Source organism: Brachyhypopomus gauderio, chromosome 20 (genome assembly GCF_052324685.1).
Source record: "Brachyhypopomus gauderio isolate BG-103 chromosome 20, BGAUD_0.2, whole genome shotgun sequence".
Classification (NCBI taxonomy): Eukaryota; Metazoa; Chordata; class Actinopteri; order Gymnotiformes; family Hypopomidae; genus Brachyhypopomus; species Brachyhypopomus gauderio.
Genome location: NC_135230.1, coordinates 14,500,543 through 14,523,051, shown reverse-complemented (window position 1 = coordinate 14,523,051; position 22,509 = coordinate 14,500,543). Strand labels below are relative to the sequence as shown.

The following is a 22,509-nucleotide window of genomic DNA, read 5'->3' as shown; positions in this document are numbered from 1 at the left end:
CACCTGTGTTACCTAACTGGGATGTTTAAGCTAGTGGAGCCAACTGTCAGGAATGTAGGAATGTTGGTCAGAAGTTCCTTCTAAGAAATGCTGAACTATTGGGGAAGGGTCATGGTGGCAGTCATGGTCTGGTCGTTAGGGAACTGATCTTATGACTGCAGGGTTGTGGGTTCAATTCCCAGGCCCTAGGCCATGACTGAATTGCCCTTAAGCTTAACCCTGACTGCTTCATGGGTTCCAGGGCTGGGGCTGCCCACTGCTCTGAGCATGTGTGTATCACAGCTCCCTAGTAGTGATCACTTGTGTGTATTCTCACTGCACAGATGGGTAAATGTGTGGAACTGATTGCTAGTTATACTGGCTGTCATTGTAGAAAATCGGTGTTCCATATCTCTTTAAGTTTATGGGTTAAAAATTATTCAAAAACAATGGACATTAATGAAATTGTGTTTCTTTAATATAATTTTTATTTGGAGTATGTTGAAGATACATGTTTAGTATGTAATTGGTAATACATATATAAGGTAACCCTCCCAACCCTTACAGTAAGAACATACTGTCATGAAAACACCCCATTATTAAAGCTGCCTTACGGTCATTATAATATAGTCTTCACAGAAATTGAAACATTGCTGTTGGGGGGGAAAATGCCACATCTGCCAGTGATATTGTAATATTATTTGTGCCCAAACTATTTGAAATTGTCTTAGCGAGAGGTGATTGCTCAGTGATGCACCTGGACCATGTTGGGAGATTAAGAATGAGGGTCTGAATGCAGCTGTTGATACTGAACCGTGCAGTGAAGATGTGGCATATTTATCTTTTTTTAAACCATTATTCTTGTCTTTCTGAAGCTCCTGTACTCTCACCACTGTCTGCAGGTTTGTGTGTTGCATGATGTCTGTTTGTATTATCTTTTCGTGGTTTTTATTTCTTCACTCAGATAACAGTGAGGGGGATGGTCTGTCTACATTCACTTCCTTCTACAGACACAATACACTGTGGGCTATGAGGAACCTGAGATTTCACCTGGTAGAATAACAGGATTGGAGACTATGTGAGCACATTATAGATTTACAGAAAGGCAAGACTAATTAAATGGAGCCTTTTTTTCTTTGTTTTTGTATTGGTAACAGCTTTACAAATCTTGTACTATATACACTATAATGCCAAAAGTATTCGCTCACCCATCCAAATTATCAGGTGGTCCAATCACTTCCATGGCCACAGTGTATAAAATTAATCACCTAGGCACGCAAACCGTTTTTACAAACATTTGTGAAAGAACAGGTCACTCTCAGGAGCTCAGTAAATTCCACGGTGGAACTGTGATAGGATGAAACCTGTGCAACAAATCCAGTCGTGAAAATTTCCTTGCTCCTAAATATTCCACAGTCAACTGTCAGCTGTATTATAAGAAAATGGAAGTGTTTGGGAACGACAGCAACTCAGCCATGAAGTGGTAGGACACGTAAACTAACGGAGCAGGGTCAGCAGATGCTCAAGCGCATAGTGCGAAGAAGACTTTCTGCACAGACCATCAAGACAGACTTCCAAACTTCATGTGGCCTTCAGATTAGCTCAAGAACAGTGCGCAGAGAGCTTCATGGAATGGGTTTCCATGGTCGAGCAGCTGCATCCAAGCCATACATCACCAAGTGCAATGCAAAGCAGTGATGTAAAGCACGCCTGCCACTGGACTCTAGAGCAGTGGAGGCGCGAGTGACAAATGGATATCATTTAAGCTCATATGTCAGTCAAGGAAGGTGAGCGAATACTTTTGGTAATATAGTGTACACACAGTACAAGATTTATACTGTGTTAGTGAATGGGCTTCTCCCCTGTGTGTTGGGACCGGCTCACTGTGACAAAAGCTTGTTAAGTTAACAGCAAATGAAAAAGAACATGAAGAAAAAATAAAATACTGGGAAGGATTTAAGAATGTGTCCACAGGGAACTTTCCCAAAGTCTAAAAGATACATTTTAGATATTTATTAGTAGATATTAGTTGTAGTCTGGTTCAAGGGTTTCTTGACTTCTAAGCTGTGGTATTATCTCGGCTGCATTATGTGTAAGTACCTCTGGAAAAGAGTGTCTGCTAAATGCCCTAAATGTAGATGTCCATTTATTAATGAATTATGACAAAGCCAGAAACTAGGAACACCAACTAGCATTCATGTTCTTTGTAGATCAACAGTGAAGAAGTGCTTGGGTTTCTAGTTCACAAAAAATAAAACACCCTCGCAGGAACGGTATCATGAAATGTATGTACTATTATTAGAAATTCTGGATTTCAAAATTATTGCTAAGGTTCCATTCACAAATATCCATATTAACATCATATGCAATTATTCCTTTAGCTAAGATCCTTCTGAGCATCCAGAGCCACTTTCAGTTTCTGCCAAAAAACCTGTGTGTCCTCTCCTGGTTTGGGCCAACTAAGGTAGGTCTTCTTTTTGATTATACTCCTCATCCTGTAGTATGGAGACAGCTCATGTTTTGGAATATCCTCCAGGAACACCAGGATGAGAACATCTTTCTTCTCATCGAAGAGTCGAAAACTGGCCACCTGGATCTCTCTGGAGCACCACTCACTCTCCAGGTAGTGGTGGCTAATCACACAGATGGTCTTACGACTGCTGTAGATGCCATCCACAATATTATCTATGATGGGTTTTCCTGGCTGGAAGTCCCTGTGGTGCAGACACAACCTCCAGCCCTGCTCTCCCTCCAGCTGGGGTAACAGCTCTCTCATTACCCACAGTTCATCCTGGGTGTTGTAGGAAATAAAAGCATCATACTGGAAGCCTTGGAATTTGGGGTTTTTCTGTTGCTTTTTGTCATACACAAAAGCACGGTAAAGATAGTAGGCATAAACAACCTGCCATTTCAAGGTGTGATAGAGGAATGAACTGAACAGGGTCAGAAGAACCAGACATGTGGTAGAGATGAAACAAAAATATCCCACATCAACAGTGCATGAGTTTATATCAAGTTCTATAAGTCGACTTCCTCTGAGGTTTGATGGGTAACTGCACTTGAATTGATCTGCATTTGAAACCTGTGTATTGTTGTTGTTGACTGTCCAGTTGATGAACCAGGCGTTATCGCAATCACAAGAAAACTCATTTCCTTGTAGATTCAAATAAAGTAATTTTGGAAGTGATTCAATCACAGTCCTGTTGATGAGTGCTATGGAATTTTTTCTAATCAGTAAAAATTTTATTTCAGTGAGGTTTGCTTGAATGAGGAAGTCAAGTGATTGTAACCTAGTTTTGATCAGTGTGAGACTATACAGTTTTCTAATAGGAAGTAATATGTCTGTGTTAATTGATGTTAAGTCATTTTTACTGAGATCCAGTAACCACAGTTTAGGGGTGTATGTAAATGTTTTGAAATGTAGAGAGTTTATGTTGAGATTTCCTGCCCAGAGTACCTCTAAAGATGTCAATCCATAAAAAAAATTTGAAGGAATATTATTCATTCCTCCAAGGCGCTGGCTGAAAATTGCTAGACTGTGCAAAGAGTTCAGATATGTAAAGGGTGGTTGTCTGAGGCTTTCTTGGTTTAAATAAGATATATGGTTGTTGTTTAATTTCAGTACCTTAAGCTTTGGGAGTCCTGAAAAAACAGACATTCTCATTGAAGTCTTGGTGATTTGGTTGGATTGCAGGTTCAACAACCTTAGATTGTGTAGTCCCCTGAATGCTCCTTCCTGTATACTTCTGATTTGGTTGTCATTCAAATGCAATTCTGTAAGGTTCTGCAAAGACTCCAAGTCTCCTGCATGGATAATATTTAACTTATTTTCTGATGAGTCCAATATTTCCAAATTTTGAAGACCAGTCTTGAAGTAACCCTTTAAAGTAATCAGTCTACATGAACTAATAAACACTTCCATCAATTTCTGAAGGTTTTGAAAAGTATGTTCCAGGGAGGTAAGAGGATTTTTGTAAACATGAAGCTTCTTCAAATTAGTTAAACTGCTAAAATCTGAGTATGTTAAGATACTTATGGAATTGCAGCTGAGGTCTAGGATCTCCAAAGTGGACATGTTTCGTATGGCAGTGGGAACACAATTCAGCTGATTTTGGAACAGGCTCAGGGTATTGAGTTTACTCATTGATTTAAATGTCATTGGTCCTATATTCGTGAGGATGTTGTTAGCCATGTCCAGAACTGTCAGGCCTGTGCAGCCTTCTAGTTCTTCCTCTGATATTGAACTGATGTTATTGGCCTCCAGACGAAGGGTTTTAAGTGAATGAATTCTGCATGCTTCTTTAGTAAATGCTTTTACTCTCTGTTGCCCCAAATGCTCAAGTCTAAGGTTAACCAGTGTAGAGTTAAACGTTTGCAATATTCTCATGTCAGCAAATGGCATTTGTATTCCACTTAGGTTGAGTCTGTTGACATTTCTGAAATAGTTTTTGTCCTCTACATCCCACTTCAAAGTTCCATTAGTGAACGCCAAGTCCAGTGTCTCAAGGTGAGGAAAAACATCAGCTGTGATTCTGAACAACTGCAATGGATTATAGGACAGGTCCAGGGCTTTCAGTTGCAATGATATATTTGATATCTGCCACGTTTGAAAAGAAGAGAAGCCATTTTGACCAATGTGCAGCTCCTGAAGGTAGGGAATCTGAAAAACACTCTGTATTTTATATACGTGTTGGAGATAATTGCCTGATAAATTCAACATTTCCAAGTTGTCAAGAGGATCAAACGCAGAACTGTAGATATTTGTAATATGGTTCTTATCCAGCCTCAGCACACTGAGATTGAACAGATTCTGGAAGAATCCTTCTGTGATTGTAGTAATTTTGTTGTTGGAAAGATTCATCTCTTGCAAAGTGATCAAATCCCTGAAGGCTCCGTCCTTCACTTCCTTGATCAGATTGTTAGAAATATTGAGGTTTCGAAGGTTGAATAACTGCACCAAGTCTTTCTTGTTTATCACTGATATGTTGTTGTAAGAAATGTCTAACGCTCTTGCTCTGCGTGGGATGGCTTCAGGAACAGCATCGAGCTTCTGTTTGTAACACAGCACCTTCATGGTTTGAGACCATAAAGGGCCTTTTATGGTGCAGTCTTTCAGGTAATAGCCATTTATCAGACCGATCAATTCATAGCATGAAATCATGATGAACAAGTGCTTCGGTTTCAAAGTAAGAGTTTTTAAAGTAAGCATTGTGTCTAAGAATGTGCTAAACAAATGTGCTCATCAAATGTAACGTTTTCATCAGAGGTTTCTTTTATCCTGTAATTTCTCAGTCCTTTGAAAAAAGCAAGAAAAGCATGTGTAAGTTAATGATATTTCACTTTTGACAGGCATTGGTGGCATTTAAGAGATTTTGTTTTTTTATCTCTTCAAAGTGAAAAACATTTGAATAAGAGTAAAAACCTACCCAGTAGACTTCTGAAGACTGGGCACCTGTATCAGTGTGTCTCCATGCGCATGTTCTGAAGCACAAACTGGTTCTGTAACATGGAGAGTGTCATCCTCAGATCTTTGCTTTGGCCAAAAGATGACATTTTTATGCTGTGCTTGTAGTTGTGTAAAACAGCTCACTAGAGGAAGTAAACTGTAAGTCCACATTACTTCTAGTTGTGCATTATGAAATTTTAATGTTCTTTTTAGAGATTGTTTGTGCCATCTGCTAATAACATGTCCTCTTTATGTGTGTACATTTCTGTCACAGTTACATTAACATGAAATCATATGTCGGTGGGTTGACAGATGACCATCCTTGTATTGATTTTTAAAACATTTTTGTAAGTATTAGATTGTTTTGTAGTGTCATTTTCTTTAGCTTGTCATGTTCATCTTTGTTTGTAACGGAACCTCTACAGCTTTAGATTCAGTCGCATTTCCAGTGTTTTTCTCTGTTTGATTCATCATGTCTGTTTGCGTTGGTTTATGGACTGTTTAAACGAGTCAGACTCATGGATTTCTTTAAACCACGTTCTTCTTTAAACAACTTCTGGCACAATGGGAGATTGGCAGTTGGGGAACTTCACATAAGTTTTCTGTAACCACTGTCCAGTTACAGTTTATCACACTCACCTGTATCCAGTCACCCTCATTAATTCACTATAACTTTTTGTGGTTTTACCAGCCTCCATTGTCTGTCTACAAAGCTTTAGTTTGTCATTCTTGCCTGTCATCTGTCTTTGGGACTGTTTTGCATAGATCTTTACACTCTATCTGTCTTTTTTGCCTCTCGTCCTCCTCAATGTTGTCTCGGTATAATCCTGAACATGGACCCAATCTCTGTGCCCCAGTCTGTAAGATTCCTTTATAGATTGACGGAAATTTGAATATAACAGCAGCTCCCAGCACAGAATAACAGTTGAAAGAAGAGAAGGGAAGTACAATATAAACACAAAAACCCCGAGGAACACTACATTACTCATTACAATTGCACAAGTGCAATGTGGTGATCATTCATATTTAAAAAAGTATCTAAATGAATGTTTATTGCATTTTGTAAATATTTGAATGTTTTTAACTATGAATGTTTACATTTTGCCAAATTTTTAATAGATTATGCATCATAATCATTATTGATGATTTGAATGTTAAGTAATATTTTATGCAGAAATTAACAAAAGTTTACTAACAGAAAGAATTGATTGAGAAACAAACAAATTAAGTAAAGTTTACTAAAAGAAAGGATTGACTGAGTAAAAAATAAATAAGGACCGACACGGTTAGCCACTCCCCCAGCTATCAATCATGTATGTTTTGTTAACCATGTGCATTCGTAGTTCCTCCTCATGGTTTGTAATCCGGCCCCCTTGTTAGCTTTTGCGGATGTTTCATGTTTAGTCTCTTTTATTTAACCCCTGTGTTTAGTTCATTGTGTTGCTGATCATCGTTTATGGCCTCTTGTGTAAACGTGTTTCTGGAAATTATTACGGTTTGTGCTTGTGTGTCTATGTATGTCTCTACATATCAGTTATGTTTCATGTGCGGACTCCCTTTCAGATTTGATCATTGCCTGCCTGTACAACCCTGAATATGGAATGTCCTTTATTAACAGATAGCTACGCTTACCTACTCTTGAGAGACTTGCATTCTCTGCATCTTCACCATCATCACTATCCAAACTTTCAATTTCTGATATATTTCCACTGTCAATTAACTTCAAGTGCTGTGTACTCTGTAGAATAAATATTTTAATCTTATTTTACACTGTATTTAACAGATTATTTGTCTGTATACACTGCAATTGCAAAAGAAAAGTTTTAACAGCAGAACTAAAAAGCATGCTTGAATTATATACATTAAGACCCACTGTCTACTGTGATGGACAACAAGATTTTAAAAAATCCTGCGTTTAACTTTATGATGCTGGAGTGCTGCCATTGCTAACTTCAGTGTGGTTTTTTTGGCTCCTAAAGCAATGGACAGGGCTAATGTGTTATTTGATTGGTTGGTAAAGGTCTATTCTGACTGACAACAGATTTTAATTGGTCTATTGTACAACTAATCATAAAAAAGAGAAGAAAACGTGATGTCCATTTCAGTGGACGCAGGGTCTGAAAGGGTTAAGTCTTGCTCCTCAGCATTTGTGTCTTCCTTATCTTTCCTTGACACCTCAGACATTACAAAGTAAAATTTACTAAAAGAAAGGATTGATTAAAGTTCACTTCACTTATTTAAACTATGTAACATTAAAGGTTTGAAACAGAGTTGAAGCTACTTACAATACTTCAGATACTTTTGTATCTCAAATAAAATTGACTAAATACTTACTAGCAAAACTTTTAAAAAGTTAATTTTACTAGCGTACTAGTAATACTAATGGTACTAATAATAATTAATAATAAAAAGTGTTCAGTAGGAATAATTACAGGAAAATAAAAAGAAGTTTATTTAGCGTAAACAGTATACACATATTTGTAAGCTATGAGAAATGATTCACAACAGGTCTAGTGCAATATACAGTTTTCAGCAATATATTCAATTTTCAGCAAAAATGGCCCCCAGATTTATGTAATAAAGATCAATAAAATAAAGATACAGAAAAATGGCCTCGTCTTTCACAACAGCTAATATAAAACATCATAGGTGGCCTAATAAAGTTTGGTTCTCTCATGTCCTTCCTATTCTAGAAGGAATAAGACTCTCATCTTCAGCAGTCCCGCTGGTCTCCAGAGCTACTCTCAGTTTCTGCCAGAAGATGCGAATGTCTTGTTCTGGTTTGGGCCAACTCAGGTAGGTTCGTTTCTTGATTAGTTTTCTCATCCTGTAGTATGGAGACAGTTGATGTGTTGGAATATCCTCCAAGAAAACCAGAATCAGAACATCTTTCTTCTCATCAAAGAGTCGAAAACTGGCCACCTGGAGCTCTCTGGAGCACCACTCACTCTCCAGGTAGTGACGACTGATCACACAGATGGTCTTGCGGCTGCCATAAATCCCATCCACAATATTATCCACAACACATTTGCCTGGCTGGAAGTCTCGGTGGTGTAAACATAACTTCCAACCCTGTTTTCCCTCCAGTTGAGGTAAGAGCTCCCTCATAACCCACAATTCATCGTGGGTGTTGTAGGAAATGAAAGCATCATACTGGAAGTCACTGGAGACTCCCTTTCTGTGCTGTTTGCTCTCATAGAGGTAAGCCAGAAATTTATAGTACACATAGACAACCTGCCATTTTAAGAAATGATAGAGAACAGAGATAAGCATATTCAGAGAAATTAAAATGGTTGTAGAAATGAAGCAGACAAATCCCACATCTACAGAGCACGACTCCAGGTCAAGCTCCATGAGCCGATCACCTCTGAGCCTTGATGGGTAGTTGCATGTTAACTGGTCTGCATTTATAACTTGTGTATCAGTATTTCTGATCACCCAGTCAATAAACCAGGCATTGCTGCAGTCGCAAGTAAAAGTATTGCCTTGTAGATCGATGTAAGTTAGCTTTCTAAATGCAATTATTACTGAATCATTTATGACTGACAGTGCATTCTTGCTGACCTGCAAGAATTGGATTTCAGTGAGGTTTGCTTGCATGAGGAAGTCCAGTGACTGCAAACCAGTAGAGGGCAAATGCAATGTCTTCAGGTTCTTAAGGGGCTTGAATAATTGTGAGGAGAGTGAGATGAATTCATTTCTGCTGAGGTCTAGGTGCCACAGTTTTGGGGTGTGTGAAAATGTGCTGTAGTGGAGAGAGTTTAAATTGAGGTTTGCTGCAGTAAGTTTCTGCAAAGATGTTAGTCCAACCAAAAAGTTAAAAGGGATATTTGTCATTCCTTTGTGGCCTTGGCTGTGGATAGCTAGATGATCCAAAGACTTCAGATGTACAAAGGGTGGCTGTTTGAGATCATTCGGATCATTATATGAGATATAATTGTTATTCAGCAAAAGAACTTTCAGGTTTGTAAGTCCCGATAATACAGCAACAGTTATAGAACTTTTAGTGATTTTGTTTGATTGCAGGTTCAGTACCTTCAGGTCACCCAGTCTCTTAAATGCCCCCTGTTCTATGGTAGTTATTTGATTGTCATTTAAAAGCAAATGTGTAAGAGAATACAAATCCCCAAAATCTCCTTTATGGATGGAATTCAGCTTATTTTGTGCTAAATTCAAAACGTTTAGTTTCTGGAGACAAGTTTTAAAACTATTTGTTACAGAAAATAGTCTGCCTGAGTCAATACGCAAATACCTTAATTTCCCAAGGTTTTGAAAAGCACAATTTTCAATAAAAGACAAAGAATTTCCATAAATAATCAACATGTTTAACTCTGTCAGGTTGTAAAAATCAGAGTGTGTTAAACTATGGATACTGTTGTAACTGAGGTCTAGGATCTTTAAAGAGGAAAGGTTTCCAATAGCAGTCGGAACAGTATTGAGTTTGTTGTAGGAGAGATACAGTGTATTAAGCTTATCCATTGACCTAAATGCCCAATGGGTTATGTTGTTCAGACTGTTCTCAGCCAAGTCCAAAGTTAGCACATCTTTGCAGTACATTAGTTCTACTTCTGATATAGATCTCAAATTGCTAGATGTTAAATGTATTGTTGTTAGTGTGTTAATTAAGCAAGCAGTGGTAACTAGTGGTTTCACAGTGTCCTCTACGAACTGGTGCAGTCTTAGTTTAGTCAATGAAGTGTTAAAGGTTTCCAGCAACAATTCAATCTCCTGACGGGTTCTTTGCATTCCATTTAAATTAAGCATAGTAACGTTTCCCAGGAATTTTTTGTCCTGCACATACCAATACATACTTCCGTTCCTGAAAGCTAGGTCTAATGACTTGAGTTGAGGAAAAATATCTGCTGTGATCCTGAATACCTCCAAAGGATTTTCAGATAAATCCAGGACTTTCAGTTGTAAAGATGTATTTGATATCTGCCAACTTTGAAATGAAGCAAATCTGTTTTTTCCAATGTGCAGCTCCTGAAGGTTGAGCAATTTAAAGATTGCATGAGCTTTATAGATATCAGATAAACAATTACCTGTTAAATTCAGCAATTGTAAACTAACAAGGGAATCAAATGCAGAGATAGAGATATTCTCAATTTGATTTTCATCCAGTCGTAGCACAATGAGATTGACCAGATTTTGGAAGAGCTGTTCTGACACGGTACTGAGTTTGTTGTGGCCGAGATTCAACTCTTGCAAGGCTTTCAAATTCCCAAAAGCCCCATCCTCTACATCCAGGATCATGTTGTAGGACATATTCAGGTGTCCAAGCTCAGTCAGATGCATTAAATCCTTTTTGTTTACATTTCTTATGCGATTGTAAGAAAGATCTAAAACTCTTGCGTTTTCCGGCACCTTGTGTGGTATGACATCAAGTTCACGTTTACTGCATAATGCTTTCAAATTTGAAGGATATTTCAGAGAGCCTTTGAGTTTACAGTTAGGTACAAAAAACCCACCTGCAGGTGGAATATAAAGAAAGCAGGACAATACTAATGGCAGGTACATGCAGAGCAGCAGTGGACAATATGAAGGTTGCATGTTTGGGATTAAGCAAGGTCCTCACATTATGTACAGTCTTGTGTGTCCTGCTACATGGTGGGTCGATGTGATTTCTTGAGGGTAAACTTGGACACCGTCTTCAACACTGTTTGGTGTAGAGACAGAAGAAGAAGTTTGCACTTAATGTGCAGAAACAGTAATATGCAAAGGCACTGGGCTACCTAAGGAATTATAAAGTATTTTATACTGTGTATTTTTTATATATATAACGCTATATAACAAACACTATTGCAATGAAACATTTAATAAATATGAATGCAATAGAAAATACAAGGCAATAACAGGAGAAGAGCAGAACAGGGTCCCACTCTCACATTTACTGCAGCAGTGTGGAAAACCCAGGGCAGAGAATGTAATGGCAAATTCAAATAAAGAATCCTGGAAGAATTTTCCAGGGGGTCAATATGACCACGTCATTCTCTTTTTAACAATTTTTACTTAATTCTGTACTTACAAATGCTTAGAGCCTTAAATGGTGAATAATGTCAGTTTTCTTTTTGTCCTATATTTCTTTATAAATGTCATAGGAAAAGAACATACAAAAACATGTGCTAAATATCAAATTAGGGATTTAATGGAACAAACGAAAAGTCAAATCAAGCGCACAAACAAAAATGAAACACCCAAAGAAACATCATTAATCTATTAAGAGGCTAAAATCAAAATGGGTTTTACAGGAAAGGAAAAAGCATAGAGATGGTATGGAAAATTAGATGGAGCCAAGCATCACTTGTGTGGAGTGTGGCACAAAACCAAAATATGGAACAAAAACACAACATAAGCAACATGAAGGACATGCCGTTACCATATTCTTCCAAACCTTCCAGATATATTGATGCTATTCCACTTCATCTGCTCAAAGAACTGCTCCCTATAGAACCCTTCACTCATATCTTGCCTTATACCCTCAGATCTTAGTGTTGCTTTTGACATCATTGATCACAATGTCCTACTAGACTGGAAACACACATTGGCACAAATGTGACCTGTCATTGTACATATACGAATGCTCTCAATGCATAAAAGTAAAATATGGTGTCCCACAAGGCTCTGTATTGGACCCCATACTATTCTCATTATATATTCCATTAGTCACAGTTATTGGATTCCATTGCTATACAGATGATACTCTAATCCAGATCTATATACTGGTATATACAGTATATTCCTCTGCATTTACCCATCTGTGAAGTGAGAACACACGCACACACACTAGTGATCACTAGGGAGTGGTGGGCAGCCCTAGCCCACTCAAGGGCACTTAAGTCATGGCCCGTGACCACCAGACCATCTGAGATGTTGATACTGTCATCCAGCCACATCATGTACTGGCTCTAGTTCATGGGTTAAAGCAAGAAATTTTCATTTGACTGAAAAATTTTTCCTGGCAAAAGACAATGCCAGCAATTACTGAAAATGTAGTGTAGTTGGGACACAGCCTCTTTTGCCTAATTCTACACAATAAACACATTTATAAAGTATATTTATCTAAACAGCCTGTGTAAGGAGAGAAGAGAGAATGAACACCTGAGCAATAAATGTACATAAATGTTTATATAATGGAGTTATCTGGGGGTCCTCTTCCAGAAAATTATTTAAAGATCAAGTCAAATTTAGTGAATCCTGGTGAGAGGTATGAAGCTCTCTTGTTTTTATCAGATTCACCATCGCAAAAACATAAGCCGTAAGATTACATGCTTTAAGTAGGTATGTTACAAAAAATTAACACCACTGGATAGAGCTTTTAAATACAAACAGAACAACACCATCATGTTAAGCCTGGTTTAAGCCTTTATACTTGACGCAGCACGAGTGACGTGAGCAGTGCGAGGGTCCGCACGCCGAAAATGACGTAATCGCGGTGGCTCCACCCGTGCGCGAGAGCCTCACAGTTTTGTAACTTCGCGCGCACAGCGCTTCAGCGCAGTGAACCAAGTCATGTTTGCCGGGTTCATACACCTTTATAAGGTGGAATTAAAGCACTTGTACGTCACTTTCAAGGTCCATTTCAACGCGTTCTCAACGTTAAATTTAAGTTAAATATTTATACATATACTCGAAATGACTCGAAATAATTGGCTTTTTATCACATTATTTAATGGTGGTTTATTTTCAAAACGCCCAATCTTAACGTCTTCACGTTCTCTCATGTTTCGTCCTGGAATTACAAGAGGCTCGTATTTGTTAACGTAATAACTGTTCAGTCAGACAGATATTTGTTGTGAAACGAAGTAGTTACATTTTCAAGCATTTTAAAGTACTTTAGCCTAAATTCCAGCACTAATGCAACATTACAATTGGTCAGGTAAATGTTCATTCCCCTGTTTTGAGGGGTGTTTCTTTATACTACCACATATTGCTTCGGACTACACTGCAAAAAGAATGTGACGCAGCAAGTAGCCTCCGCCGTTCGCGCAGGTGTACAGAGTCGCGCGCTACGATCACGCCAGGCAGGAGGGGGTAAAAACTTTTCTACGTAACATCCGCAAATGACACCGGCGTCATCCATCCAGCGCTGATGTGCGCCAGTGAGAATCATATTTCGGCCACAAAACAGATAGCACGCGCGTGTGTTGTTTATTATGATTTGACGGATTTTTTCCCCAAAAAAATCAAATGACGGAAATCCGTCGTAGTGACGGAGAACTTTAACCCATGCTCTAGTTTGTAATGATGATTTGGGTGGAACACAATAGCTCAGTGATCACCTTCAGGCCCCTCCCTTAGTTATGCTCCTACAGATATGCCTGCCAGAGTCACAGGCTATCCACCCTGCCCCCCCCTGACAGCACTTTTGCCCCTGGCTTGCTCATTAGGAAAAGCGGTTTCAGTGGCAAAACATTTTGTAAAATAAATACATTTCTAAATAAATTTGACTTTACCAGACAGAGTTTGCTGGAGGGTGGAACTGTCACAATACCCATATTGTTTAAACATGTAATAAGCAATAATATAATGTGATCTAGTGTCCCACAGTAATTTTGTAATGAAAATGGAATTGGCCAAACTATAAAACTATCACATCATTTTACTGATGAATTCTCAGATTAGCTATCTCTCATTTCCATTGATTTTATACTTGTTGGGGATTTTAACAGACATGTTGACAATGTCAAAGATAGTTACGCCAAGGAGCTCTGTGCTATATTAGACTCATTTGCATGTGGCTGGGAGTACACACTGTCATGGTCACACTCTGGACCTGGTTATTTCAAAAGATCTCAACATATCAGCCTCTGTTAAGGATGTAGCTTTATCAGATCATTACTGTGTGTTCTTTGATACATGGGCCTCAGCAGAACGGATGACCCGGCATGTCAATTATAGGAAGAGGATTATCAATGACAGAACAGCTACACTTTTCACAAGTACAATGAGCACAGTACCATATTAATTATCTGGATTTGCTGATTATTTGTTGAACAATTTCAACTCAAAAATTGTTAGTGTAACGATCCAACATCTGAGGGATCAGGAAAAAGACACGACTGCGAGGAAGATGAGACCGGAGAACGCTCAGGGACCTCAGAGAGAGGAGATAAAGACATTGTGCCTAAACACAGACTCGAGACTCGTTTACGAGAACGACGAGGCATGCTGATCAAAACCTCCTTTATTCAGACATTAACAGGACACAAGACTCAAGAATAATCTACTGACGCTCACGCCACAAAACAAGAAACAAGATTAACAAAACTAGACCACTGAAACGAAAACAACGAATATACATGGACAAAACTTTACATCACGACAATGACTTGAACAACTAATCCAGATAAACATTTTAGGTAAGAAGAAACTATCACCATGTAGAACACAAGGCGTACATAATATGAACTCTTACTTCAACACATCACTACTCGACAGACAAACAAGCACGTTATCAATACATGATCCTATCAAACATCCAGACGTACGACACGATGAAACAAAACTAAGAAACGTCAACGATCATACACACCACTCGACAGACAAACAAACAAGCACGTTATCAATACATGATCCTATCAAACATCCAGACGTACGACACGATGAAACAAAACTAAGAAACGTCAACGAATATCAGGAGACAACTCGCTACTTGCATCAGACATACCACGGAGCAGGATTACGGTTTTACCAGGAAGTTATCATACACACCATCAATCACTGAACACTAATACATAAAATACTCAAATCACATAAACCAGACAAGACGTTCACAATTATATCAGAAGACAACTCGCTACTTGCATCAGACATACCACGGAGCAGGATTACGGTTTTACCAGGAAGTTACAAACACACAGAAACTTCTAATGATCAAACCTCTAACGCAATAACCTAAGAAACTAGCACATAAGGACGCAACAAGAATAACCCACAACTACTGAATGAAAGACTGCGTTTAAATACATACCAAAGAAATTGAAACAAGACACAGGTGAAATCAATTACAACCAAAGGGCAGAACAGGGCGTAGAATTAAACATAAAACAAAAGAAAGAGACACAGAAAACATGGAAAGGAATGCAAACTGATCAATCAATGAAGGACATGGTATAACCGTGACAGTTAGTGTTATGGATGAAATTGCTCCACTCAAAGCTAAAACAATTTCAGGTAAACAGAGAGCACCATGGAGAAATGTTACTGCAGTTCCAACACAAAAGAGAGAATGCAGGAAGGCTGAACGCAGCTGGTGTAAAACAAAACTTCGAATTCACAAAGAAATATTCATAGATATGCTGCATACTTACAATATAATCATAGGTAAAGCAAGGCAAACCTTTTACAACATTATCAACAATAACATTAACAATAGCAAATGAGTCTTCTCAGTGGCTGACAAATTAACTAATGTGCACACACGAATGGTCCCAGAACTAATAAACAAAACAATGTAATGAGTTTGCTACTTTCTTTAATTAATAAAAAAATTCTCCAAATCAGACAAGATATTAGTCTATCTCTACCCACAAATCATGCTGTGATTTGTCCATCACCACATAAATTGATCATGAAAATGCCACAATTTAGCGCCATCAACAATGAACTCTTGAGACAGTGAGGGACCTTAAGTCATCTACATGCAGCCATGACCCTCTACCTACTAACTTCCTAAAGAATGTGTTTCACTCAATAGCAGATGACATACTTCCGATAAACACTTCACTCCTATCGGGTGTTTGTACTAATGCACTGAAAACTGCAGTGGTGAAGCCTCTGTTAAAAATGATAAATTTGGAGGCAACTGTGCTAAGTAATTACAGATCCATCTCAAATCTACCATTTATTGGAAAAATAATTGAGAAGCAACTCTGTTTTTCTATCTGCAGTTTCAGTCAGTTTTTCAACCTGCTCACAGTACTGAAACTGCTCTAATTAACACGGATTCAGGGAAGCTGTCTGTTTTAGTACTGTTTGACCTTAGTGCAGCCTTTGATACGGTAGACCATAACATTCTTATAGACAGACTAGAGAATTGGGTTGGTCTCTCGGGAACAGTCCTAAAATGGTTTAGTTCTTATTTGCAAGGCAGGAATAATTTTGTTGAAATTGAAAATAAGACTTCTGAAACAGTGCTAGTGACTTTTGGTGTTCCACAAGGTTCGATTATTGGGCCACTCCTATTTAATTTAAACATGCTTTCACTTGGACATATCATACTTGACTCTGGGCTGTCGTACCATAGCTACGCAGACGACACTCAAATCTACTTAGCACTTTCACCAGATGGCTATAGTCCCTGTAACTCTCTCTGCAAGTGTCTTGAGTACATCACTAACTGGATGGGACAAAACTTTCTACAGTTGAACAAAGATAAAACAGAAATCATTATATTTGGCAATAGCAATGAAAGGCACAGACTAGCTGCTTACTTAGACTCTAAAACCCTACACTCTAAAGAGCTAGCTCGTAACCTAGGCGTATTAATAGATTCTGATCTCAGTTTTAGCCAGGGCTCTCAAGTCTCACGCATTGAGCGTGTGACACACGCATTTGACCGTCTCCCACACGCTCACACGCCACACTTCCGATTTCACACGGCGAGAAAAAAAAAATCTAGTTTATTGACCTCCGATCCATATCTATGTCGCCCTCCACTGGCGATCGATCACGATATACAAACCCCCCCCCCCCCCGCCGCTCAACAACATACGTTCGCCACCCCCCCCCAGCTCAACAATTCACTTTCGCCAACCCCCCCCCCCCAGCTCAACAACTCACTTTCGCCAAACCCAACCCCCCCCCCCCCCCCCCCCCCCGCTCAACAATTAACGTTCGCCACCCCCCCAGTCACATTAAATCAGTAATTAAGTCAGAAGTTACCACCCCCATTCTTATGTCCATACACTGGTTACCAGTACAATACAGGATAGACTTCAAGGTGTTATTACTGGTCTATAAATCACTAAACGGTGTAGGACCAGCGTATCTATCTGACATGCTGCAGAGCTGTGAGCCAGGCAGAAATCTTAGGTCACTAGGAACTAATCAGTTAGTCCTGCCAAAGGTAAGAACTAAGCAAAGAGAGGCAGCACTTAGCTATTATGCTGTTTCTAAATGGAACCAGTTGTCGCAAGATACTAGAAGAGCTCCAACGTTAGATGTTTTTAAATCCAAGGTAAAAACGTATATATTTTGAACTGGCTTTTGGTTAATGTAGGTACCATAAACATAGCCTATTTTAAATATTTTATTTTATTTTATTTATCTTTTACTTATTCTTATTTTCTTATGTATTGTCTCTGATTCCAGTTTTATTGCCTTTTATCTTTTAATAATTTTATCTTTTATTTTTATATTGTAATCATTTAAATTTTTATTTGATTTCCTTTAAAATATTGTTTTAATTTTTTTTGTATTATGGGCAACACCTTCCCAAGGTGATAGACCTTGGGTAGTAATAATCTTTCTTTTCCTGTGTAAAGCACTTTGAACTGCCAGTGTGTAGGGGGTGATTTAGCTCCTCTTTCCTACTGCCCTAAAGCCATCAATGAGATCACCTGTGAGAGCATCTACTTAATTACACAGAGTACTACTAGATTACATAGATTACTATTAGGTTACACAAATTACTACTAGATTGTACAGGCAAAACTGAAAAATCTCAGACCCAATCGCCTCTCACCATGCTAATGTGTGGGAGGATCAAGTTTACTAATTTGACTTAAATGCTATACAAAGGAGCACATGTTTATCTTCTACAATAACTAATGAAACATTCATTATAATTTAAGATCCATTATGTTTTGGTTACATTTATACTACTAGTAAATATCTATTTATACTACTGAATATTCCTCTTAGAAATGACCAACACCATAGGTCATACTGCACACTGTAGTGATATCACACTTCATATCACATCTGCATTAATGTCACAATAATTGTGGCATATATATTATAATAATACTATAAAATTCACTGTATAATATTAACAAAATCTTCATATGCTCAAATTAATGAATATGTAACTATTAAGAAGAACATAATCAACAAAAAGTAAATGCAATTGAGACTCTTTAGCCATAGAGAAAAATATACAGAATTTACAAATAGACAATTCATAATGACTACTGAATAAGATCCTATTATTAGTTTAATAAATAGAATTATAACTTACCTGAGGTACTGTTGTGAATAAAGAAAGAGCAGGTATAAATGAAGCAGTTCGGCCTGTATTTATACGGACACTTTACCACTAGCTTACATGTATGTGCTTGTATGGCTATTTGAGGAAGTCCGTCAAATGTAAAAGCAGAACAAAACTGCAAAAGTTAAAGACATGCAGCACTCTTGTGATGGCAGAGATTTTATCAGCTGAAGAGCTACAAATTTTATATTGTGACAATTAACCCTTTAGAGTTGGAAAATGATTAGAAATATAAGTTTGGACCATAGGTTCCCCGTTTTTAATCCCAGCATTCACCCCTTCAAAAGAGCCAAGATTACATCAAGGACTATGAGGTCCTGGCCTGAAGGTGCTTCTCAACAGCTACATGACTTTCAGCCAACAAATTTTGACATTTTTGAACATCAGGACATATAACAGTACACAGCAGCTGTCCTGGGAAATATATGGTTCTGCACAGACATTGTCACAGAGGACAAGTGCATCCGGGTTTATCCCAATAAAAAGCCCTGGATGACCAAAGAGGTGCAAAACCAGCTCAGGGAAATGAACATGTGCTTCAGGTCTGGAGATGGGGTGCTGTACAGCACTCCCAGGGCCGACCTGAAGAGATGCATCACAGGCTAAAGCCACCTATAAGGGGAGGATCGAAGACTGCTTCAAGAGCAACAACACCAGGCAAGTGTGTCGAGGGTTCCAGCACATCACCAGCTATAGACCCAGCAACCAGGTAGTGGATGGTGGTAGTGCTCGCTTTTAGATGCAGTCCTGATCCTGAACACCACTAAGACAAAGAAAATTATAATAGATTACAGGAGGAATGTAACGGATATGTAGCCCCTGTTCATAAATGGGAACTGTGTAGAGAGGGTGTCCAACTTCCATTTCCAGGACATCAACATCAGGGATGACCTAACACCAAATTAACACAAAATCAGTGGTAAAGAAGGCACAACAGAGATTGTATTTCCTGGAATAACCATCTTACACAGAAACTCCTGGGCTGTGTTCGAAATAGACTACTACATACTGGATACTGCATACTGCACTCAGCATATACTGGATACTGCATACTGGTCCTCGTAGTAGTATGCAGTACAGTTTCCAGTATGCGACAAAAGCAAAGCACACTACGGGGTCACGTGAACGTAGCGTTGCATGATGGGATGCAGTACACCACGAAGATAGCTCTGTTCGCGTACTGGAATATTTTGCGGAAGTAGTAGGTCATCCGGGTATGTTTCGCGTACTGGAAATTTTAATTTTGGTCACATACTGCATACGACATACTGATTTGGGGGTCGATCAGTATGCCAGTAGTATGTAGTAGACTATTTCGAACACAGCCCTGGTGTCCTTCTACTGCTGCTCAATTGAAGGTATGCTAACTTACTGTGTGTGTGAGGTTTTCCAGCTGCACAGCAGCAGAGATGAAAATGCTCCAAAGTGTCGTCATCATAGCTCAGAAGATCATTGGTTGTCTCCTCCCCTCCCTGGAGGACTTGTATTTCTTGTTGTAATTCTCGTTGCCTCAAGAAGACCCAAAACGTTCTCAAAGACCCATCTCATCTCATCTCATCTCATCTCATCCCGGACACTCACTTTTTGACCTGCTAGCCTCTGGTGAACACTAAGGCTACTAAGAGCTACAAAGAAAATGTGTTTTTATGCTAGAGCTGCAGAAGGTGGATGATTCGTGCCCTAATTAATGTTTGTGTATGATAATATGTGAAATCTTTTTGCACTTTAAAGAATTGCACTTAAAAAAAAATTGTTGCAACCTTACAATGGCAATAAAGACATTCAATTCAATTCTTCAGGCTTTCTACTTTAGCCTCTTTCCTCTGCAGTGCCACCTCAGGTCTGGGGTTAAAGTACCAATGGTTCAGCAGGGATGGTGGCATGAGGTGTGAACATCGAGCATTGTGGACAGTGAGCATTTCCATAGTTAGTATGAACCAGATGAACCAGGACTCCCCCTTATTCCTTTAATCACCAAATCCACAAAAATGATTCCTGCATGTTACTATTAAAGGTTTGGCTAACACACGATTAAGGTCTTGGAAGCCTGATGGATTGCAGGTCCTAACAGACACTTTTGTGAGAAAATTTACACCATGTTGTTTGCTTTCTTAAAATGGATGACCGCAAAATAAAAATCAGTTCACTGAAATCAATAGAGAAAATGGTTAAAAGTCCACTTGAGTCATGCTTGTGAAATGTCTGTGGTGTTCCACTTTTATGGTTAGACCATAGATAGATCAAAACTTGCAAAACCAAGAGATGACTACTTCCCCATGACCTGGTGCTCACAAGAGCCCTCTTGCTATTCTTAAAATGTTCTGAACCCGTGACAGTTCACCACAGACCTGCTTGTGCAGTCAAAGCCAACAAAGCAGAACAGAAGGAACAGACCAGGATTTCCAGGAACACCAGGAGCCCCACAGAAAGAAACCAAAAACTCATCAAGACCTTCATGATGTTCTGGAAATAAGACAGGGTCCCTATACATTCTTTTCAAGAAGTGAAACCCAGTTTCTGCAGTTTCTTCCTCTTTCTCTGCCATCCTGTCATGTGCTTTACGTTTAAGACCAGCTCTTATCCTGTATGTATGGTATGCTCTACTATCCATTCTTCATTAAAACCATGCACAGATTCTGAAGACATGTGTGATGGCAGTCATGGCTCTGTGCTAGCAATAGATCATCTTATAGACCTTGCTTTGTGTCCAGGGTCAGGTTCCTCCTGGAATAAACTTTCACGCTATGGAGCAGATAGGAAGCATATCATTATTTATAATGTCTTTATATGCTGTGACGTTAACATTAGCATTCACCAGAAATAAGGGACCTAACCCATCTATAAAACAGCCCAGATGAGTGTCCTTCCTCTACCAAAAACTATTATTTGGCTCCAGCATTCCATTAAGTCGCATTTTCCTGGCATTTGCAAAACCTAGTTTATCCGTCAGATTGCTGCATAATGATATACAATTCATATATATATGAAACCATTAGATATCACTTTGGTAATACCTATGGGACAATTTGGTAATTTTTATGGAACACTTTGGTAATATTGAGGATACATTGGTAATATTATTAAGTCAGTCACCCAACTCCTGATTACAACACCACCTGTTACAACATCACCAGCACGCTGAATGGACTGTTGTCATATTTGCCACTCCTCATCCGAGCCAAATAGACTGTGTTTTTCTCTTTGATTCCAAAAGTTGGATTGTAGTGCTTTTTTCAGTTTCGTGTTGCCCTGTGCATGTCTTCCTTTGGTGAGAATGGATATTAAAGAGTTCACAGCACAACCTCCTGCTGTTTTTACCCCTACGTCACAGATTCTAGCTCTTGGTGTACTATGAATCCATTACATACCACTTTGGTAATAACTATAGCAAACTTTGGTAATATTTATGAGACACATTGGTAATATCTGAACCTAAACAAATTTGCCAAATCAGACATGTGATGACAAACATTTGTTAGGCATCATGACCCTCTGGATCCATGTTGGTAAATGATTCTAGCCCTTTGTGTTATAGATAAATGCAAAAGGATTTATTTTAATATGCAAAAATGTTTTCTGTTCAAGAAATAACATGTCTAGAATAAAAAGCAAAACTGATTGGATAGCTGTTTGTGTTAATTGAACTGAATTTGTTTAATTAGGATTACAAAACTTTAGTCTTTAACTTTTGATTTTGCTAGCTTTTTCATTGCTTTACTGAGTAATTTTGACCATTATAAAGGAGTCCTGAAAGACATTAAATGAAGACCAAAAACAGATCTTACGAGATGAAACATATCTCCCTAGATCTCAAATGTATCTATAACCAAATTCTTAGTTTTTACTCCTTTATCCTCATCAAAGAACAACACTT

The 22,509-nt window shown here is 38.6% G+C and overlaps 1 protein-coding gene across 3 annotated transcripts; it reads right to left on the bottom strand.

The window, feature by feature from the left end:
* Nucleotides 1–444: 444 nt before the first annotated feature.
* Nucleotides 445–18,733, bottom strand: LOC143484434 (uncharacterized). 3 transcript variants are annotated; one of them, XM_076983140.1, is made up of 4 exons: nt 18,606–18,719; nt 11,001–11,081; nt 5,406–5,478; nt 445–5,273 (listed from the first exon to the last, which is right to left on the bottom strand). In XM_076983140.1, exon 4 carries the CDS (start codon nt 5,186–5,188, stop codon nt 2,357–2,359), a length of 2,832 nt encoding a protein of 943 aa, XP_076839255.1. In that variant the 5' UTR covers nt 5,189–5,273; nt 5,406–5,478; nt 11,001–11,081; nt 18,606–18,719; the 3' UTR covers nt 445–2,356. The 3 variants fall into 3 exon arrangements, with proteins under 3 accessions (XP_076839255.1, XP_076839256.1, XP_076839254.1); XM_076983141.1 differs by lacking the exon at nt 11,001–11,081 and having other exon boundaries at nt 18,606–18,733; XM_076983139.1 differs by lacking the exons at nt 445–5,273; nt 5,406–5,478 and having other exon boundaries at nt 6,655–11,081.
* Nucleotides 18,734–22,509: the final 3,776 nt, after the last annotated feature.

Bases quoted from the DNA above. Each gene is read 5' to 3' on its own strand.
- LOC143484434 (XM_076983139.1), bottom strand. From the start codon at position 10,975: ATGCAACCTTCATATTGTCCACTGCTGCTCTGCATGTACCTGCCATTA.